At 36.9% G+C, this 18,779-nt stretch overlaps 1 protein-coding gene across 1 annotated transcript in view; it reads right to left on the bottom strand.

Annotated features, from left to right (window-relative positions):
* LOC100445724 (EF-hand calcium-binding domain-containing protein 3) overlaps positions 1–18,779 on the bottom strand; it is a 544,420-nt gene that overhangs the window by 126,436 nt on the left and 399,205 nt on the right. Inside the window, exons 82-91 of the mRNA XM_063718854.1 lie at positions 13,130–13,183; positions 12,030–12,134; positions 11,391–11,444; positions 9,742–9,846; positions 8,521–8,574; positions 7,937–8,041; positions 7,347–7,400; positions 6,751–6,855; positions 1,578–1,631; positions 820–924 (exon numbers count right to left, since the gene is read on the bottom strand). Coding sequence (XP_063574924.1) covers positions 820–924; positions 1,578–1,631; positions 6,751–6,855; positions 7,347–7,400; positions 7,937–8,041; positions 8,521–8,574; positions 9,742–9,846; positions 11,391–11,444; positions 12,030–12,134; positions 13,130–13,183 — 795 coding nt within the window. The remainder of the gene's footprint in view (positions 1–819; positions 925–1,577; positions 1,632–6,750; positions 6,856–7,346; positions 7,401–7,936; positions 8,042–8,520; positions 8,575–9,741; positions 9,847–11,390; positions 11,445–12,029; positions 12,135–13,129; positions 13,184–18,779) is intronic.

The following is an 18,779-nucleotide window of genomic DNA, read 5'->3' as shown; positions in this document are numbered from 1 at the left end:
AAAACCAAACATCGTTATGTTCTCATTGACATGTGGGAACTAAGCTATGAGGACACAAAGCCATAAAAATGATACAATGCACTTTAAGGACTTGGGGGAAGGGTGGAAAGGGGATGAGGGATAACAGACTATAAATAGGGTGCAGTGTATACTGCCCGGGTGATGGGTGCACCAAAATCTCACAAATCACCACTAATGATCTTACGCATGTAACCAAATACCACCTGTACCCCAATAACTTATGGGGAAAAAAAGGTGAAATTGACCAGAGGAGAGTGTCAGCTCAAGAAAATGATTAAAAATTCCTGGGTCTCTCTGCCCTGGGACTCATCTTCTTCTTTGATTAAATTGAGTCAAATTAATAAATTTCTTCACATATTGTGAATATCAATGTGTACTCTATACTATCTCAACATGAAATTATACATGGTTTCTCAACCATGCCTTGGTTGAGTATGCCTCTGTGCCTTTGTTAAGTTTTTCTTTTTAGTTCTTGCCATTTCCTACTGTTAAACTGTTCAGGCTCATTTGAAATAATATTCACTCTGTGAAGCCTAGAGTTTCCAGTCCTAGCTGGTCAATCTTCCCCATTTACTTACATGGCAGTATGTATTTATTAATATTATAGCACTTACCATAGTGCATGGAATTTTTTTGGCATGTGCTGTCTATCCATATATTGAATTCTTTTAGGACCTGGACATTGTCTTTTTTATTCTTTAAGACTCAGAGCCAAATATAATGTCTAGTACCTAATGGCAGCACATTAACTTTTAGTAAATGGATAGATAAATACCTCGTCATGAATTAAATGCTTACCATCAAGTGGCAAACTTTTCATCAACACCGAGTTTTCCTTCAGTTGCAGTCTTAACCCTATGCTTTTCAGAATATTTTCCAGGTCTTCATAGTTAATTTCTTCCCCTTAAAAAAGAAAATAATCAAAAAAGATCACATTTCAATAGTAATTATAAAATCAATTATGTCTGTGTAGCATCATCCTCAAATATAGGATAAAAAGCAACAGAAACATCAGTGTTGTCTAATTACACAGAATGAGAAGGGAGACTTCAGAAATGAAACTTCTTTCTGGTAGAAGAAAGCTCTTCAATGTTGGGAACAAGAAACAAACACAGCACACAGAGTTCACTAAATGATGTGGTATGAATAATTCTGCCAGCATGTAATATTTGCTCAATTGTTTCATTTGTGTCTGAATCATGAATTTATTCTTGGTAGCCATATTACCTGTATGTGTAATTTGCATTGCTATTTTGCTATCAAAGAATGAAATTATATTATTGAAAAACTCCAAAGAATATAGGACATGTTATTTAGGCATTACATTGTGGCCTTTTAAGTAAGATGTAGATAACAACTGATTATATTATAATAATTAATAACATTTAGTTTATAAAGCATGTCTCTTTAATTGTATATAAATTGCCAATAAAAACAGACACAATGTCAGGATTAATATGTTATGGACAAGATAACATAAAATACTTTCAAAATAATTTCTTTTGTTAAACATTTAGATGATTTTTATTGTCTTATCATCATTTCTTCTGACTCACCTAAAACTTCATCTACTTCATTCAGAAGTAAATCCAGTTTAACTCTTCTCTCATCTATAAGACAAGATACAATTTTGATATGGTCCTGCTATGGACTGACTGAATTATGTCCCCCATACAATGAATGATTCATATAATGAAGCCCTAACCCCTAATGTGACTGTGTTTAGAGATAGGGTCTTTAGAAGGTAACTAAGATTAAATAAAGTTATAAGGGTGAGTCTACGATCCAATATGATGGTGGCCTTATAAGATGAGGAAGAAAGAGATCTCTTTCATCCTCTCCATCATGTAAGGACATAGCAAGAAGGCAGCCATTTATAAGCCAGAAAGGGAGCCCTCCCAGAAACCAAATTGGCCAGCCCCTTGATCTTGGACTTCCTATCTCCAGAACTGTGAGAAAATAAATTTCTGTTGCTTAAGCCACTCAGTCTATAGTATTTTGTTATAGAAGCCCAAGCATACTAATATAGGTCCCAATTACATAAAATTCTTAAACTGTGAAGTAAAGTGCTAAGGATTTGGCAGTTGCCTAGAATTTTTTCTAATTGTACATATATTTAGAAAAAAGTGTATGTGTGTATATATATAGATAAAATACATAAGTATATATATACACACTTTTTATGTATAAAAAGAATATATATACATATACTTTCATACATATAAAACTACATATATACACATATATATACTCTTTGTGTGTGTGTGTATATTATATATATATATATATATATATATATATATATATATACACACTTCCTTTTTAGAAACAAGGTCTTGCTCTCTTGTCCAGGCTGGAGTATAGTGGCATGATCATGCCTCACTGCAGCCTCAACCTTCAGGGTTCAAGTGATCTTCCCATCTCAGTCTCCTGAGTGACTTGGACTACAGGCATGTACTATCATGCCTGGCTAATGTTTTACAAGTTTTTTTTTTTTTTTTTTTTACAGATAGGGTCTCCCTATGCTGCCCAGGCTGGTTTTGAACTCCTGGGCTCGAGTGATCCTCCTGCCTTGGCCTCCCAAAGTGCTGAGGTTACAGGTACAAGTCACCCCATTTAGCTCTAATTAGTTTATTTTTACTTTATATAAGTACAAATTGAGAAAGGAAAAAGTAATCTAAATATGATAAACACATTTATTCTGTTCAGTCAATTTGTCCTGTTTTTGTTACTTCCTCACTAGTGTGAAAGAGGAAAAAAAAGAAAAATTATTTTCATTGTTAAATTCATCAAATATTTGATGGTCTAGAAAAAAAAATTCTAAAATTCACATGGAACCAAAAAGGAGTCAAAGCAATCCTAAGCAAAATAAAACAAAAAATCAAGAAACAAAGAAAAACCCAAACTGGAGGCATTGTATTACCTGACTTCATATACTACAAGGCTACAGTAACTAAAACTGCACGGTACTGGTACAAAAACAGACACATAGACCAATGGGACAGAATAGAGAATCCAGAAATAAAGCCACACACCTGCAACCATTTGATCTTCAACAAAATTGACAAAAATAAGCAATGGGAAAAAAAACTCCCTATTCAAAAAATGGTGCTGGGATAACTGGCTATCCATATGCAGAAGAATGAAACAGGACCCCCTACCTATCACCATATACAAAAGTTAACTCAAAAGATGGATGAGAGACTTAAATGTAAGACCTCAAACTATAAAAATCTTACAGGAAAACTTAGGAATACCATTTCCGATATTGGCATTGGCAGGGAATTTATGGTTAAGTTCTTAAAAGCAATTGCAACAAAAACAAAAATTGACAAGTGGGACCTAATTAAACTAAAGAGCACACAGAAGCACCGCAAGAGAAACTATCAAGAGAGTAAACAGATAGCCTACAGAATGGAAGAAAATATTCACAAACTTTATATCTGACAAAGGTCTAATATCTAGAATCTATTAAGGAACTTAAAGAGCAAAAAATTATTACTCCACTTAAAAGTGGGCAAAGGACATGAACAGACACTTCTCAAAAGAAGACCTACAAGTGGCCAACAGACATGAAAAAAATGCTCATCATCACTAATCATTAGAGAACTGCTAATCAAAACCACAATAAGATACCATCTCACACCAGTCAGAATGGCTTTTCTTTTCTTTTTCTTTCTTTTTTTCTTTTTTTGAGACGGAGTCTCACTCTGTCGCCAAGGCTGGAGTGCAGTGGCGCGATCTGGGCTCACTGCGAGCTTTGCCTCCTGGGTTCACGCCATTCTCCTGCCTCAGCCTCCTGAGTAGCTGGGGACTACAGGTGCCTGCCACCATGCTCAGCTAATTTTTTGTATTTTTAGTAGAGATGGGGTTTCACTATGTTAGCCAGGATGGTCTTGATCTCCTGACCTCGTGATCTGCCCTCCTCAGCCTCCCAAAGTGCTGGGATTACAGGCATGAGCCACCGCGCCCGGCCCAGAATGGCTTTTCTTAAAAAGACAAAATATAACAGATGGTGGTGAGGCTGGGGAGAAAAGGGAACACTTACATGCTGCTGCTACTGCTGGTGAGAATGTAAATTGGTTCAGCCACTGTGGAGAGCAGTTTAGAGATTTCTCAGAGAACTGAGAGTTGAACTACCATCTGACCCAGCAATCCCACTACTGGGCATATACCCAAAGGAAAATAAGTCATTCTGCCAAAACGACACATGCAATTGTATGTTCATCGCAGCACTATTCACAACAGCAAAGACATGGAATCAACCTAGATGCCCATCAATTGTGGACTTGATAAAGAAAATATGGTACATATACACAATGGAATACTATGCAGCCATGTAAAAGAACAAAATCACATCCTTTGCAGCAACACAGATGCAGCTGGAAAGCATTATCCTAAGCAAACTAATACAGAAACAGAAAACCAAATACCATATGTTCTCACTTATAAGCGGAAGCTAAACCTTGGGTACTCATGGTCATAAAAATGGTAACAATAGACACTGAGGAATACAAGAGTGGGGAGGGTGGAAGTAGGGTAAGGATTGAAAAAAACCCTACCTATTGGGTACTATGATCACCACCTGGGGGACAGATTCATTCATACTCCAAACCTCAGTATCATACAATATACCTGTGTAATAAGCCTGCACATGTACCCTCTGATTCTAAAATGAAAGTTGGGGAAAAAAAGAGAAATCCAACAGGTAATATTTTGTAAGCACTGTAAAATGACAGTAAAAATGTCAGTGAAAGTGAAATCAACAAGGAATATCTAGCCACATACAAATTTTATTTAAAATCAATTTGAATAACAGTTCAAACTAAGAATATTTTACAAAAATCAGTGAAGTACTTAAGAGAAAGCCTTGTGATTGGAGTCAAAGGATTTGAATTTATCGAACTGCTACCAATACTAACTTAAGGTTATAGAAAAACATCAAATCTGGCCTTGTCCACTACTATTCACTAAAGTAAAAGGTTATTTCAAAAATATGTTCAAAACATAAAAATGCTTTTAAATATTAATAAAATAATTACATTCTAAAAAAAATATTTGTTGGGTGCATACTACATGCCAGGCTCTGTTTCAGTACTGGAGATACAATAGCAAACAACAGGAAGTCTCTGCTTCTGTGACAGCAATCACTAAGGTCAAAGCAACCACTGTGTTATGAACTATTTCAGATCCAGCAATAGAGCACTACATTAAAACATTGACACTTACTTGCTCCTACTTATTTCAAATATTTTAAATGGCTCTCTAGCTGTTTTTTATATCCCTTTGGTTTATTGCTGTACTTTTGTTTCTTTGGTTGTGTTTTTGAAACCCAGCCTTCATAGAACAGAGGCAAACTCTAGTAATATTTATTTCAAGACATCAGCTGGTCTCTCTGGAAATTTAGAGTGGGGCCATATCCCCATTTTAACAGGAGCTTTACACACTCTTGTTTGGCTCATGTGTTACACAGTTTTATGAAAAAAGGATTAGAGGTTGGGCAAGAAATAGAAGACCATGTTTTTGGCAAGTAGAAAGTCTTATGGTTTCAAGCATGATCAGATCATGTTAGATAAGCTTTGGTAAATCAGTACTTCTGGGATGCTTATCAAACTATTACATTATCGCAAGATGCTAAAGATGTTAAGATGCTCAAGATGCTAAGAGTTAAACAGAGTGCTTTGACGAGATCGTGTTGCTAAAGATCATGCAAAAAGGTAATAATTCCAAATAAATATATCAACATATATTTTCTTTTATTGTAAAGGCTATTTCAACAAAATTAACTGTAGTGGGATTGCTTATATAAAATGAAGATTCATGGGCTCCATCCTAGACCTACTTAATCACAATCTCAAGGGAGTGGGTGATTTCTATGCAATCTAAAGTTTAAGACCTATGAATTTATTAAATGTGATTGTTAGAAATGTTTTATACATTTTACAATAGTATACATAACTTTTAACAATTTCCACCACTTTTTTTTCTTTTTTCTGTTTATTTCTCTCTGAATTACTTCATAATTTTCTCCACCTTCTCCTCAAATATGCTTTTTCTGTTTACTTATACACTTGATCCCAACACTGGCCATGATCTTATTTTGTTTTTTTTTAGTATAGAAACTCTGGTAGCAGCAATATAAGGAAATATATATATATATACACACACACACACACACACACACACACACATACAATTGTGTGTATATATATAAATATACATATTTATATTTGAGAGAGGGTCTCACTCTGTCTCAAACAGTCATCCAGCAGGCTGGAACGCAGTGGCACCATCATGGCTCACTGCAGCCTTGACCTCCCCAGGCTCAGGTGATCCTCCCACCTCAGCTCCCCTAGTAGCTGAGACTACAGGCATCCACCACCACACCCGGCTCTTATTATTTTTTTTTTTCGTAGTATATTTTTTGGTAGAGATGGTGTTTCACCATGTTGCCCAGGCTGGTCTTGAGCTCCTGGGCTCAAGAAATCTGCCCATCTCCACCTCCCAAAGTGCTGGGATAACAGGTGTGAGGCACTGTACTGGGCCCAATTATTGATATTTTATCTCAGGTTAATAATAAGGGACACTATTTCTTCACTCTTTAGGATTGGGTCTCTATATGCTCTATATGCTTCTGGCTTTTTGCATGAAATTAATAAATATACTTGAGATGTTCTCATAGAAAAACAAAATTTTTCTCACAGGGCCCTGTATTTTTGAAATGCTCACCATCAATTGGTAAGTGTTCACACAGTTTCTCAATTTCTTCTTCCTCAAGTGGGATTCTCATGTTTTCAAGAGCATCATCTATTTTATTGACATTAACCTTTCCTCCTTAAAAAAGAGGGGGATAAGAATAAGAGAAATTTGTATTTATGCTAAAGAGAGAAAAATGCTTGCTTATTTCAGTCAATCAACACAGACAGGAAGCATCATAAAACCCTTGAAGCGAACAAAAGAATCAGTTGTGGAGTAGGAACAGAAAAATTTTCCCTCATCAGTGTTCCAGAAAACACTGTTACAGCAATTTCTAGGAGGAATTTACCCAGAAGAAAACGAGCAAGCAAGACTGATGAATTATAGCAAAGAGACAACAATCCAAAGATTTCTTAGCAGTAAGATTTGAAATTTGCTACAGTGACAAAATAGTGTAGGCTATTACCCCAAATGTGATTGTGTACAAGTAACAATGCCAGCTCATAATTTGAAGAATATATTAACATAATTAGTAATCTAATCATTGGGAAATAAGATAGGTTTTAGGAAAGTAAATGCAAAAGCTTGAAGAACTCAGTTTTATCTTTCCTAGCATGATTTTTACTCACCTCTGTAAGTCTTCACTCCATCCATCAACCTATTTTTATATACCCTTTTATAATCTGTAAAATAAGGGTCAATTTAATTCACAAGGAAGTGGAAATTCAGAAAGACATTAATGCTTAATTATTAGTAAATTTTAATAAATTTATCTTAATAATAATCCAAAGAAGGAAGTAAAGAAATTAATAAGTTTCTCAAGGTTAACTATATTCTGGTATTTGGTGTACTATTAGTGGAACTCTAACATGTTGATATAGATTTTTTTCTTTTCTTTTTTTTCGAGGTGCATCTTCCTTCCTTTCCACAATTCTTTTATCATCTTTTCCTATATTTAGCTTTAGTCTTGTTATAGCTGCTGAGTCTCACATTTAAAATTGTTTATCCCATAACAACAATACCCCAAAGAAGACATTACCTCCCAAATTAAGATATAAATGGTAAAGACGTATATTTTATACTAGAATTGGCTCTTCCTATGCTTAATTTTCTCTTAATTTTTAATAGGACTTTAAACAGTTATACTTCTAGAATTTTATGTGTACAACTCATAAATTCAAGATTCTTTGAAATTGACTGCAAGGTCTGAAATGCTTACCATCCAATGGCAGTATGTTCAGTAGATCCTGGTTTTCTTTATTTGTAAATTCAATACCTACATTTCCTAGATAAAGTTGTGTGTCACTGGCATTAATCTTACCACCTTAGAAAAAGATGGGAAACATGATAAGTGAATATTTTCACATACAATGATTCCAAATTTAGAAAATTATAATAAAACAGTAATATCTCAACTTGCAAGAGATGTAATTGCAGAAGAACAAGAACCCAGTGAGGATTATCTGACTGCAGAGCATCATAAGAAGGAGCTAAAAATAGAATATTTCCTTTAAGTCTGGTCAAAAGAATGCTTTTATTCATGCTCTAAAAACAATGGAAACAAGCTAGATACCTATAATAAAACAGACTTCTTTAAAAAAAAATGATACTCCTAAAAAAGTAGGCAATAAAAAAACTCATCAGTATTCTTAAAAAGAAGCATATCATCAATACTTTGGTGAAATAAGGCTTGTGTATCATTTATATAATACTGAGGCATTCCAAAAATAAATATATTAAAATAGTTTTACATTTAATAAGGGATCTTGATTTTATATCTTTTTGTTAGCATTTCTCACTCACCAGAAAATAAATTGGCTGCATTGATCACAGAATTCAATGAAATCTTTCCATTCTCTGAAATACAAAGCATAAATCAGGTATAAATAATTTTTTTATAGCTATTAGGAATGAGATAACTTTTTTCCTTAAAATTTTCTAAGTTATCATTGCTTTCAGAGAGAACATTTGTTGATTTTTCAGTGTTTTTCTTGTACTCAACTACCTTATAGAATTCGAAGACCATGTTTTAAATGCTAAATTGGATCTTAAATTCTTCTCCTAAATTGTCATTCTGACCTAAAAGATATCTGTCCAACTGCAGATGAATGGTCTCAAGTCAGAAATTGCTCACCCTCTATTTCAACTCCACTCTGACATTCATCTCATATTTGTTAAATAAAAACATGATCACCTCTATTTGTACATTACTTTTTTTCTGAACAATTCCAAACCTTTTTTACCTTCTCACTTGGTTTTGTCAGTCTCTGACCTTTTGTAACATCTATTTCAATATCTTACATTACTTTCTTCTGAAGTGTTTGTTTTTCTAATTAAATCTAAATCTACCAGTGTCCTTATTGGTTCTCTGAAAATATTGATATTAATAATCAGAAGTCATATTTTTATCCTTGAGGACTGTAACTCCACAAGTACTTCTTACTATTTATTTTCTTCTTCTTTTTTTAAGAGACAGACTCTTGCTGTTACCCAGTCTGGAGTGCAATGGTGCAGTCATAGCTCACTGCAACCTCGAACTTCTGGGCTCAAGCAATCCTCCTGCCTTGGCTTCCCAAAGTGTTGGGATTATAGGTGTGAGCTACTGCACCTGGCCTTCTTACTTTCTTTTATTTGAGATGGAGTCTCACTCTATCGCCCAGGCTGGAGTGCAGTGGCACAATCTGGGCTCACTGTGACCTCTGCCTTCCGGGTTCAAGTGATTCTCCTGCCTCAGCCTCCCAAGTAGCTGGGATTACAGGCCTGTGCCACTACATCTGGCTAATTTTTGTATTTTTAGTAGAGATGGGGTTTCACCATGTTGGCTAGGTTGGTCTCGAACTTCTGACCTCAGGTGATCTGCCTGCCTTGGCCTTTCAAAGTGCTGGGATCACAGGCGTGAGCCACCACGCCCAGCCCCAGCCTTCTTACTTTCTAAGTGAAATTGAATAAGCAAACTCTCAGAGGTTCTACAAGAGGATTTTAAAGATTCTTCAGAAAGAAAGTGATAAATGGTAAATGAAATACCATCAGTTTTCAAATGGTTCTGTAGATCTTTCATTTCTTCGTTTTCAAGTTTGTAGTTCATGTTTTCCAGAATGGTTTCTAGTTTATTTTCAAAGACCTTCCCTCCTTAAGAAAAAATATGTGCAATAAGAAAAATGTGAAATAATACATTAACCTTAAAAATTCTACTTAGGTATATGCCCTAAACTCCAGTGAGAGGGAGAAAAGCAAAGTCACAATGCAGATGTTCAGAGAGAACACAAAACCAAGGTGGCAGGGGATTGGGTACCGACATGAGGAAAAGAACAGCTCCTTATATGTGTTGCATGATACCCTGCTAACATTTTAAGTAGACATTTGAAACAAAGAGAACAAATATGGCTTATTATTCATTCTTCAACTATTATTCATTGTGGAGAAATATGTTAGAAACAACAGCCATAATAGCAGCCACTGAATTTGAAACCTACCATTATAACAGTAAATTGTCTGTACAAATTTAGTATTTATCTGAGCTTAAGCTATAAGTCATAAAAGGAAAGAAAAACATCAGTAAACTAACTGTTAAATATAACACAGTGAATCAACACCTCTCATCTGTGAAATGGTGATGATAAAAGTACCTACCTCATAGTATTTCTGTGAGAATTAAATAAATTAATATATGTAAAGTATTTGGAATAGTGCCTGGTACTCCACTCATTAGAAATTAGCTATTGCTATCATTAAGTAATTAAAAGGACTTTCAATTACAAATTTTTTTTCAACTTTTATTTTAGGTTCAGGGGTACATGTGCTGGTTTTTTACACAGGTAAATTGTGTGTTGCTGAGGTTTGTTGTACAAATGATCCCATCACCTAGGTATTTTTTACAGTACCTGACAGGCAGCTTTTCAACCCTTGACCCCTCCCAGCCTACCTCCTCTACCCCTCCTAATAGTCCCCAGTGCTGAGTGTCTATTATTCCCATCTTTATGTCCAGGTATAGTCAATGGTTAGCTCCTACTTATAAGCGATAACATGCAGTATTTTGTTTTCTGTCCCTGTGTTAATTTGCTTAGAACAATGGCTTCCAGCTACACCCATGTTGCTGCAAAGGGCATGGTTTTGTTCTTTTTTATGGATGCATAGTATTTTATGGTGTATATACACCATATTTTCTTTATCTAGTCCACCACTGATGAGGATTTAGGTTGATTCCATGTGTTTGGTATTGCAAATATGCTGTGATGAACATACAAGTGTATGTGTCTTTTTGGCAGAATGACTTGTTTTCCTTTGAGTATATACCCAGTAGTGGGATTGCTGGGTCAGATGGTAGTTTAACTCTCAGTTCTCTGAGAAATCTCCAAACTGCTCTCCACAGTGGCTGAACTAATTACATTTGTTCCCTTTTCTCCACAGCCTCATCAACATCTGTTTTTTTTTTTTTTTGGTCTTTTTAAGAAAAGCCATTCTGACTGGTGTGAGATGGTATCTTATTATGGTTTTGACTTACACTTCTCTAATGATTAGTGATGTTGAGCATTTTTTCATATGTTTGCCAGCTAAATTTATGTCTTCTTTTGAGAAGTATCTGTTTTTATCCTTTGCAAAGGGACTTTTGAAAAGGAAATACAAAGCTTAAGGATTTCAGTTTTACTTGACTTCTTATTACATGTATTACTCACCTTGGAAAGTCTTTAAGCGATCTAGTAACAGATTGCGATACACCTTTCCATCAGCTATAAGACAAGGCATAATTGATGTCATAGAGAAAGTGATACAGCAATTCATAACAAGAATACATAGACTATTATTTCATAAAGACAACAATCTTACATGATTTGCCTTATAGATTTAACCAGTTTCGCATCCTCACATCCTTCTCTTCCTTGGCTTTAAGAATAGAGTGAAGGAGTAAAGTTCTAAATTTATCCATCCTACTATGCTGAAACTATCTCTCTGCCTTGACCCTTTTTATCCTGTTATTATTACATGACTTCTCGTTTTTCTCCTTTTTCTTTATGCTTTAGGACTTCCAGACATTCCCAAGGTAATATATTAAATTAAAAATGTTTAATAAATTAAAAAATCTTTATTCATTTACAAAGTTTTCAAGCTCAGCCCCAATAAGTAAGCTCCATTACCATAATAGTCTTCATGAGAGCAAGGACTTTTGTCTTTAATCTCATTACCTAAAAAGTACTCAGTAAATATGTTGAATATAAATATAGGTGGAAAAAATGTTTAATGATTCCCACATCCCCCAACAATACTGTCACATAAACTAAGTTCCCCCAAGGCCAAACTGTATCAGAAATGCTCACAAGTAACTGGCAGAGTTTTTAGCAGCTTCCAGCGTTCTTTAGGTGTGAGTTCTATCCCTATGTTTTTCAAAATATCATCTACTTCATTAGCATTAATCTTGGTTCCTTTGAAAAGATGGAAAAGATGATGAAAAATCTGAGAGTGAGTGACAAATGATTTTAAACTATGAATGTCATCTAAGTTTAATTGCAGGCTTAAATAGTCAAAATGCTGAGTCAAAATTCTAAGGGGATGTCAGAAATAGAACTCAATCTCATAATTCTAGAGAGGAAAATACCTTTTGAATGCTTTAATAACAATGGGATAAATCAACACTCTGAAATGGGGCTTGTATAAAGGTCTATATCTATGACTACTGTATAAATGATTATGTAAATAATTATTTGAAGATAGGTAGCATCCATATTTGCCTATGTGGTAAGATGAAGTATTCCTAAAAAGAATTCTGACAATGTTTTGTTTCACCAATTATATGGTAATCTAGATTTCTGTCTGTTTAAACAATGGAAAAGTGATGTTCATTATTGAAAAAAATCCAGAAGATATAAGGTATTTTACCAAGACTTTATAATTTAGTAGTTTTGCTCAAAAAGTATATAACCAAAAACTATCCTGGGTTATTGGATAAAAGATACCATTAATATACTAAAAGGACTAACAAGTCAATGTCAGTATGATGGAAATAGAATATTTAAAAGTATAACAGAAAAAGTATTAGAATATAGCTATTTACAACAATTTTCCCTATAACTTTTTTCTTTTTTCTTTTCTTTTTTTTTTTTTTTTTTTTTTTTTGAGATGGAGTCTAGCTCTGTCACCCAGGCTGGAGTGCAGTGGTGAGATCTCGGCTCACTGTAACCTCTGTCTCCCAGGTTCCAGCGATTCTCCCACCTCACCCTCCCAAGTAGCTGGCATTACAGGCACACACCACCAGTCCTAGCTAATTTTTTGTATTTTTAGTAGAGTCGGGGTTTCACCATGTTGGCCAGGCTGTTCTGGAACTCTTGAGCTCAAGTGATCCATCTGCCTCGGTCTCCCCAAGTGCTGGAATTCCAGGTGTGAGCCACTGTGCCCGGCCTACCTATAGTTTTTCACTCACCTGTAAATGACTCTACATTTTCCATGACCTTATTCAGTTTAACCTTCTTTTCATCTGTAAGATAAGGTACAAGTGAGACGCAGCTATAATGACTCAGACCCAGAAAATATGCTATAAAGATCTTGCATTGTAAAATACAACACTAACATTCAGAAGTTTACCCTGATTTGTTCTATAAATGTGTTCATTTTCATGCCCAGATGATCATGGTAGTAAAGAATGAAGTTCCAAATATGATAACTATATAGCACAGAAGAAGAAATTAAAGTATATAAAATTCTATTCACAATGGTTCTAGGAAATTTTGAAAGCATTGCTTTGACTTCCTTTCCACTTGGCCTGTCCCACTTTAGAATCCAGGAATAACCCTATGTTTGACCACTTTATTATTACAGGATTTAAAATAAATATATTCTATAATATTGGTGTATTTACCTACCTAAAAGATCACAGCTGGCTACTTCTACATGCAACTGTTACTCAGCCCTTTCTCCATGCTTCCGACTCCCTGGCCACAAAGATTTCCAATCTTTGCTGACTCTCGTTTAATTTGTGTACTTACTGGTTGATAATTCTCATCTCAAGGGCCACATCACACAACTTCCTCAAAGAATCATTCCTATCATAGTCTGTGTGGCTCTGCTTACCTCTCTTATGTGAGACAGTACGATTTGGTAGAAAGGGCAAACCTTTGAAGTTATATAGATCTGAGTTCCCATCTTTACTCTTCCATTTAGCGGCCACATGGCCTCGGGCAAATCAATTAACCTTTGTGACTGATCTTCAATTTCCACATCAGATAAATTAGGACGATAATCTACTTTGCAGAGTTATTTTAAGGACTATTAACATATGTCAGGTACCAATTATTATTTTTGGTATATAGTAGGCAGTTAATACTTGATAATTATTGTCTGTGGCTATTTCAATCGAGGTGATTAGTTTATATTACCAGGAATATGACAGCATGAGAACAAGAGAAAGAGGACTGGCCAGTTTCCTATATTACCTACATAATTAGTATACAATTCTGTGTTCTTATTAATTAAATTAATATTATTTTGTGCAAATAGTCTTGCAAAATATGTGTTCAAGTGGGTAAGACTGACCTGATTTATATTAGCAAATATTTCTAGTAAAAAGACATATTAAATAAAGCAAGACTATTCATAAAATTCTGAATCTCTGTGCTTTGGATCAGAAAGAAGAGAGATAGCTGTGATACATTTTTATAGTGCAGTAAGGATCTTAGATAATTGGCTTTTAATTCAACATATCATTCACAATCTCAGACCCACACAATACACTATAATACTAAGGAAAGTCACTGTGTTGCTATCAGAGAGAAGGATGCATTTTCTATTTCTTTTTCATAGGATTTTAAAAACTAGGCTTTTTATATGATCAAAACAACATGCTTTAAAATGTTTGCTCACATTATTATCCCTTAGCTGGGGATAAGAGTTGGGGATCCCACAATTAAAAAGGTTCTCCCTGCTACAATTGGCAAACTAGCATCTATTCCTGCTTCATTTGGTAACAGTACTTTCCCTTTTTGGAAGGGTATACTGTCTTACCCTCTGGGAGCAATCTGTGGGCAATTAAAGTCCCTCCCTTATCCTGGCCACCAAATGGTAAGGCCTAAAAAGATCCAATCAAAAGAGAAAACCAAAGGTGGCTGTTGGTATTCTGGTCACCCACCAAATGGCCAGGATAAGGTAGGGACTTTCATTGCCATGCCCACAAATTGCTCAGAGAGTAAGATGGTATAGCCTCTCTCTTGAGACTCTGAATCTTGAAAAGCATGATGCAAGGGTGATTCATTTCTGCTTCACTGCCCTGACAAAACTGTTGATTAGTTCCTGCTACCTAGGATCTTTGATGCTGCCTTGATTTTGCCCTTTCTGATCCTGGTTTTTCATCTATTTCTTTGATTCTGTGAACCACTCCATGGCCTTGCAAAAATTTTCTTTTGTGCTTAAATTGGCCAGACTTAGTTTCTTTTGCCTGCAATCACAGGACCAGAATACTAAGAACCACTTTTGGTTTTCTCTTTTGATTGGGTCTTTTTAGGCCAAGCTGGCAAAACATTATTTTTCTTAGTGTCAGGGATAGGTTGAGGCTTCATGGAATCTGCATACTGATACCAGCAGGTTACTTAACTATACCAGCTGATCACCAATCTATAGAGAATAGGACTCATCAATAGGGAACTGTTTGCTCTAGATTCACTTGCAGTGGCTTGTGAATGCTGGCAATTTATCTCCTCCATTATCAGGTATGAAATGGAGAAGACTATGATTTAAAGTATTTTAAAGGGTGTGCTGGGTGCAGTGGGTCATGCGTGTAATCCCAGCACTTTAGGAGGCTGAGGCAGGCAGATCCCTTGAGCCCATGAGTTTTGAGACCAGCCTGGGCAAAATGACAGAAACCCATGTCTACAAAAAATACAAAAATTAGCTGGGCGTGGTGGTGCATGTCTGTAGCCCCAGCTACTCGGGAGGCTGAGGTGGGAGGACTGCTTGAGCCCAGGAGGTGAAGGCTGCAGTGAGCTGTGATTGTGCCACTGCACTCCAGCCTGGGCAACAGAGGCTGCCTAAATAAATAAATAAATAAAGTGTGGCTTTTTAATTGTGATGTTAGGGTGTCAATTTTAGATCTTTCCTGCTTTCTCTTGTAGGCATTTAGTGCTATAAATTTCCCTCTACACACTGCTTTAAATGTGTCCCAGAGATCCTGGTACATTGTATCCTTGTTCTCATTGGTTTCAAGGAACATCTTTATTTCTGCCTTCATTTCGTTACTTACTCAGTAGTCATTCAGGAGCAGGTTGTTCAGTTTCCATGTAGTTGTGCAGTTTTGAATGAGTTTCTTAATCCTGAGTTCTAATTTGATTGCACTGTGGTCTGAGAGACAGTTTGTTGTGATTTCTGTTCTTTTACATTTGCTGAGGAGTGCTTTACTTCAAATTATGCGGTCAATTTTAGAATAAGTGTGATGTAGTGCTGAGAAGAATGTATATTCTGTTGATTTGGGGTGGAGAGTTCTGTAGATGTCTATTAGGTCTGCTTGGTGCAGAGCTGAGTTTAAGTCCTGGATATCCTTGTTAACCTTCTGTCTCATTGATCTGTCTAATGTTGACAGTGAGGTGTTAAAGTCTCCCATTATTATTGTGTGGGAGTCTAAATCTCTTTTTAGGTCTCTCAGGACTTGCTTTATGAATCTGGGTGCTCCTGTATTGGGTGCATATATATTCAGGATAGTTAGCTCTTCTTGTTGAATTGATCCCTTTACCATTATGTAATGGCTTTCTTTGTCTCTTTTGATCTTTGTTGGTTTAAGGTCTGTTTTATCAGAGACTAAGACTGCAACCCCTGCTTTTTTTTTTGGCTTCCATTTGCTTGGTAGATCTTCCTCCATCCCTTTATTTTGAGCCTATGTGTGTCTCTGCATGTGAGATGGGTCACCTGAATACAGCACACCAGTGGGTCTTGACTCTTTATCCAATTTGCCAGTCTGTGTCTTTTAATTGGGGTATTTAGCCCATTTACATTTAAGGTTAATATTGCTATGTGTGAATTTGATCCTGTCAGTATGATGTTCGCTGGTTATTTTTCCCGTTAATTGATGCAGTTTCTTCATAGCATTGATGGTCTTTATAATTTGGCATGTTTTTGCAGTGGCTGGTACTGGTTGTTCCTCTCCATGTTTAGTGCTTCCTTCAGGAGCTCTTGTAAGGCAGGCCTGGTGGTGACAAAATCTCTCAGCATTTGCCTGTCTGTAAAGGATTTTATTTCTCCTTTGCTTATGAAGCTTAGTTTGGCTGGATATGAAATTCTGGGTTGAAAATTCTTTTAAGAATGTTGAATATTGGCCCCCACTCTCTTCTGGCTTGTAAGGTTTCTGCCAAGAGATCCGCTGTTAGTGTGATGGGGTTCCCTTTGTGGGTAACCTGACCTTTCTCTCTGGCTGCCCTTAACATTTTTTCCTTCATTTCCACCTTGGTGATCTGATAATTATGTGTCTTGGGGTTGCTCTTCTCGAGGAGTATCTTTGTGGTGTTCTCTGTATTTCCTGAATTTGAATGTTGGCCTGCCTTGCTAGGTTGGGGGAGTTCTCCTAGATAATACTCTGAAGAGTGTTTTCCAACTTGGTTCCATTCTCCTCGTCACTTTCAGGTACACCAATCAAAAACATAGATTTGGTCTTTTCACATAGTCCAATATTTCTTGGAGACTTTGTTTCTTTTCACTCTTTTTTTCTCTAAAGTTGTCTTCTCACTTTATTTCATTAATTTGATCTTCAATCACTGATCTCTGTTCTTCCACTTGATTGAATTGGCTATTGAAGCTTGTGCATGCATCACGAAGTTCTCGTGCCATGGTTTTCAGCTCCATCAGGTCATTTAAGGTCTTCTTACACTGTTTATTCTAGTTAGCGATTTGTCTAACCTTTTTTCAAAGTTTTTAGCTTCTTTGCCATGGGTTAGAACATGCTCCTTTAGCTTGGAGAAGTTTGTTATTACCGACTTTCTGAAGCCAACTTCTGTCAACTCGTCAAAGTCATTCTCCATCCTGCTTTCTTCCATTGCTGGCAAGGAGCTGCAAGCCTTTGGAGGAGAAGAGGCACTCTGGTTTTTGGAATTTTCAGCTTTTCTGCTCTGGTTTCTCCCCATCTTTGTGGTTTTATCTGCCTTTGGTCTTTGATGTTGGTGACCTACAGATGGGGTTTTGGTGAGGATGTCCTTTTTGTTGATGTTGATGCTATTCCTTTCTGTTTGTTAGTTCTCCTTCTAACAGTCAGGCCCTCAGCTGCAGGTCTGTTGGAGTTTGCTGGCGGTCCACTCCAGATCTTGTTTGCCTGGGTATCACCAGCGGAGGCTGCAGAACAGCAAATATTGCAGAACAGCAAATATTGCTGCCTGATCCTTCCTTTGGAAGCTTTATCCCAGAGGGGCACCTGCCTGTATGAGGTGTCTGTCGGGGCCCCTACTGGGAGGTGTCTCCAAGTTAGGCTACACAGGGGTCAGGGACCCTCTTGAGGAGGCAGTCTGTCTGTTCTCAGATCTCAAATGCCTTGCTAGGAGAACCACCGCTCTCTTCAGAGCTGTCAGACAGGGACATTTAGGTCTGCAGAAGTTTCTGCTGCCTTTTGTTTAGCTATGCCTTGCCCACAGAGATGGAGTCTATAGAGGCAGTAGGCTTGCTGAGCTGTGGTGGGTGGGCTCCACCCAGTTCAAGGTTCCTTGCCGCTTTGTTTACGTACTCAAGCCTCAGCAATGGTGGGTGCCCCTCCCCTGGCCAGGTTGCAGCCTCGCAGGTTGATTTCAGACTGCTGCGCTAGCAGTGAGCAAGGCTCTGTGGGCATGGGACCCGCAGAGCCAGGCATGGGAGAGAATCTCCCGGTCTGCCAGTTGCTAAGACCGTGGGAAAAAGCACAGTATTTGGGTGGGAGTGTCCCATTTTTCCAGGTACAGTCTGTCACAGCTTCCCTTGGCTAGGAAAGGGCAATGCCCTGACCCCTTGGGCTTCCCAGGTGAGGCGACGCCCTGCCCTGCTTTGGCTCACCCTCTGTGGGCTGCACCCACTGTCCAGCCAGTCCAATGAGATGAACCAGATACCTCAGTTGGAAATGCAGAAATCACCCGTCT

The sequence above is a fragment of the Pongo abelii genome, chromosome 19 (genome assembly GCF_028885655.2).
Source record: "Pongo abelii isolate AG06213 chromosome 19, NHGRI_mPonAbe1-v2.0_pri, whole genome shotgun sequence".
In the NCBI taxonomy this organism is placed as follows: Eukaryota; Metazoa; Chordata; class Mammalia; order Primates; family Hominidae; genus Pongo; species Pongo abelii.
Note: the sequence above shows the minus strand (reverse complement) of the source record. Positions and strands in the feature narration are given on the sequence as shown.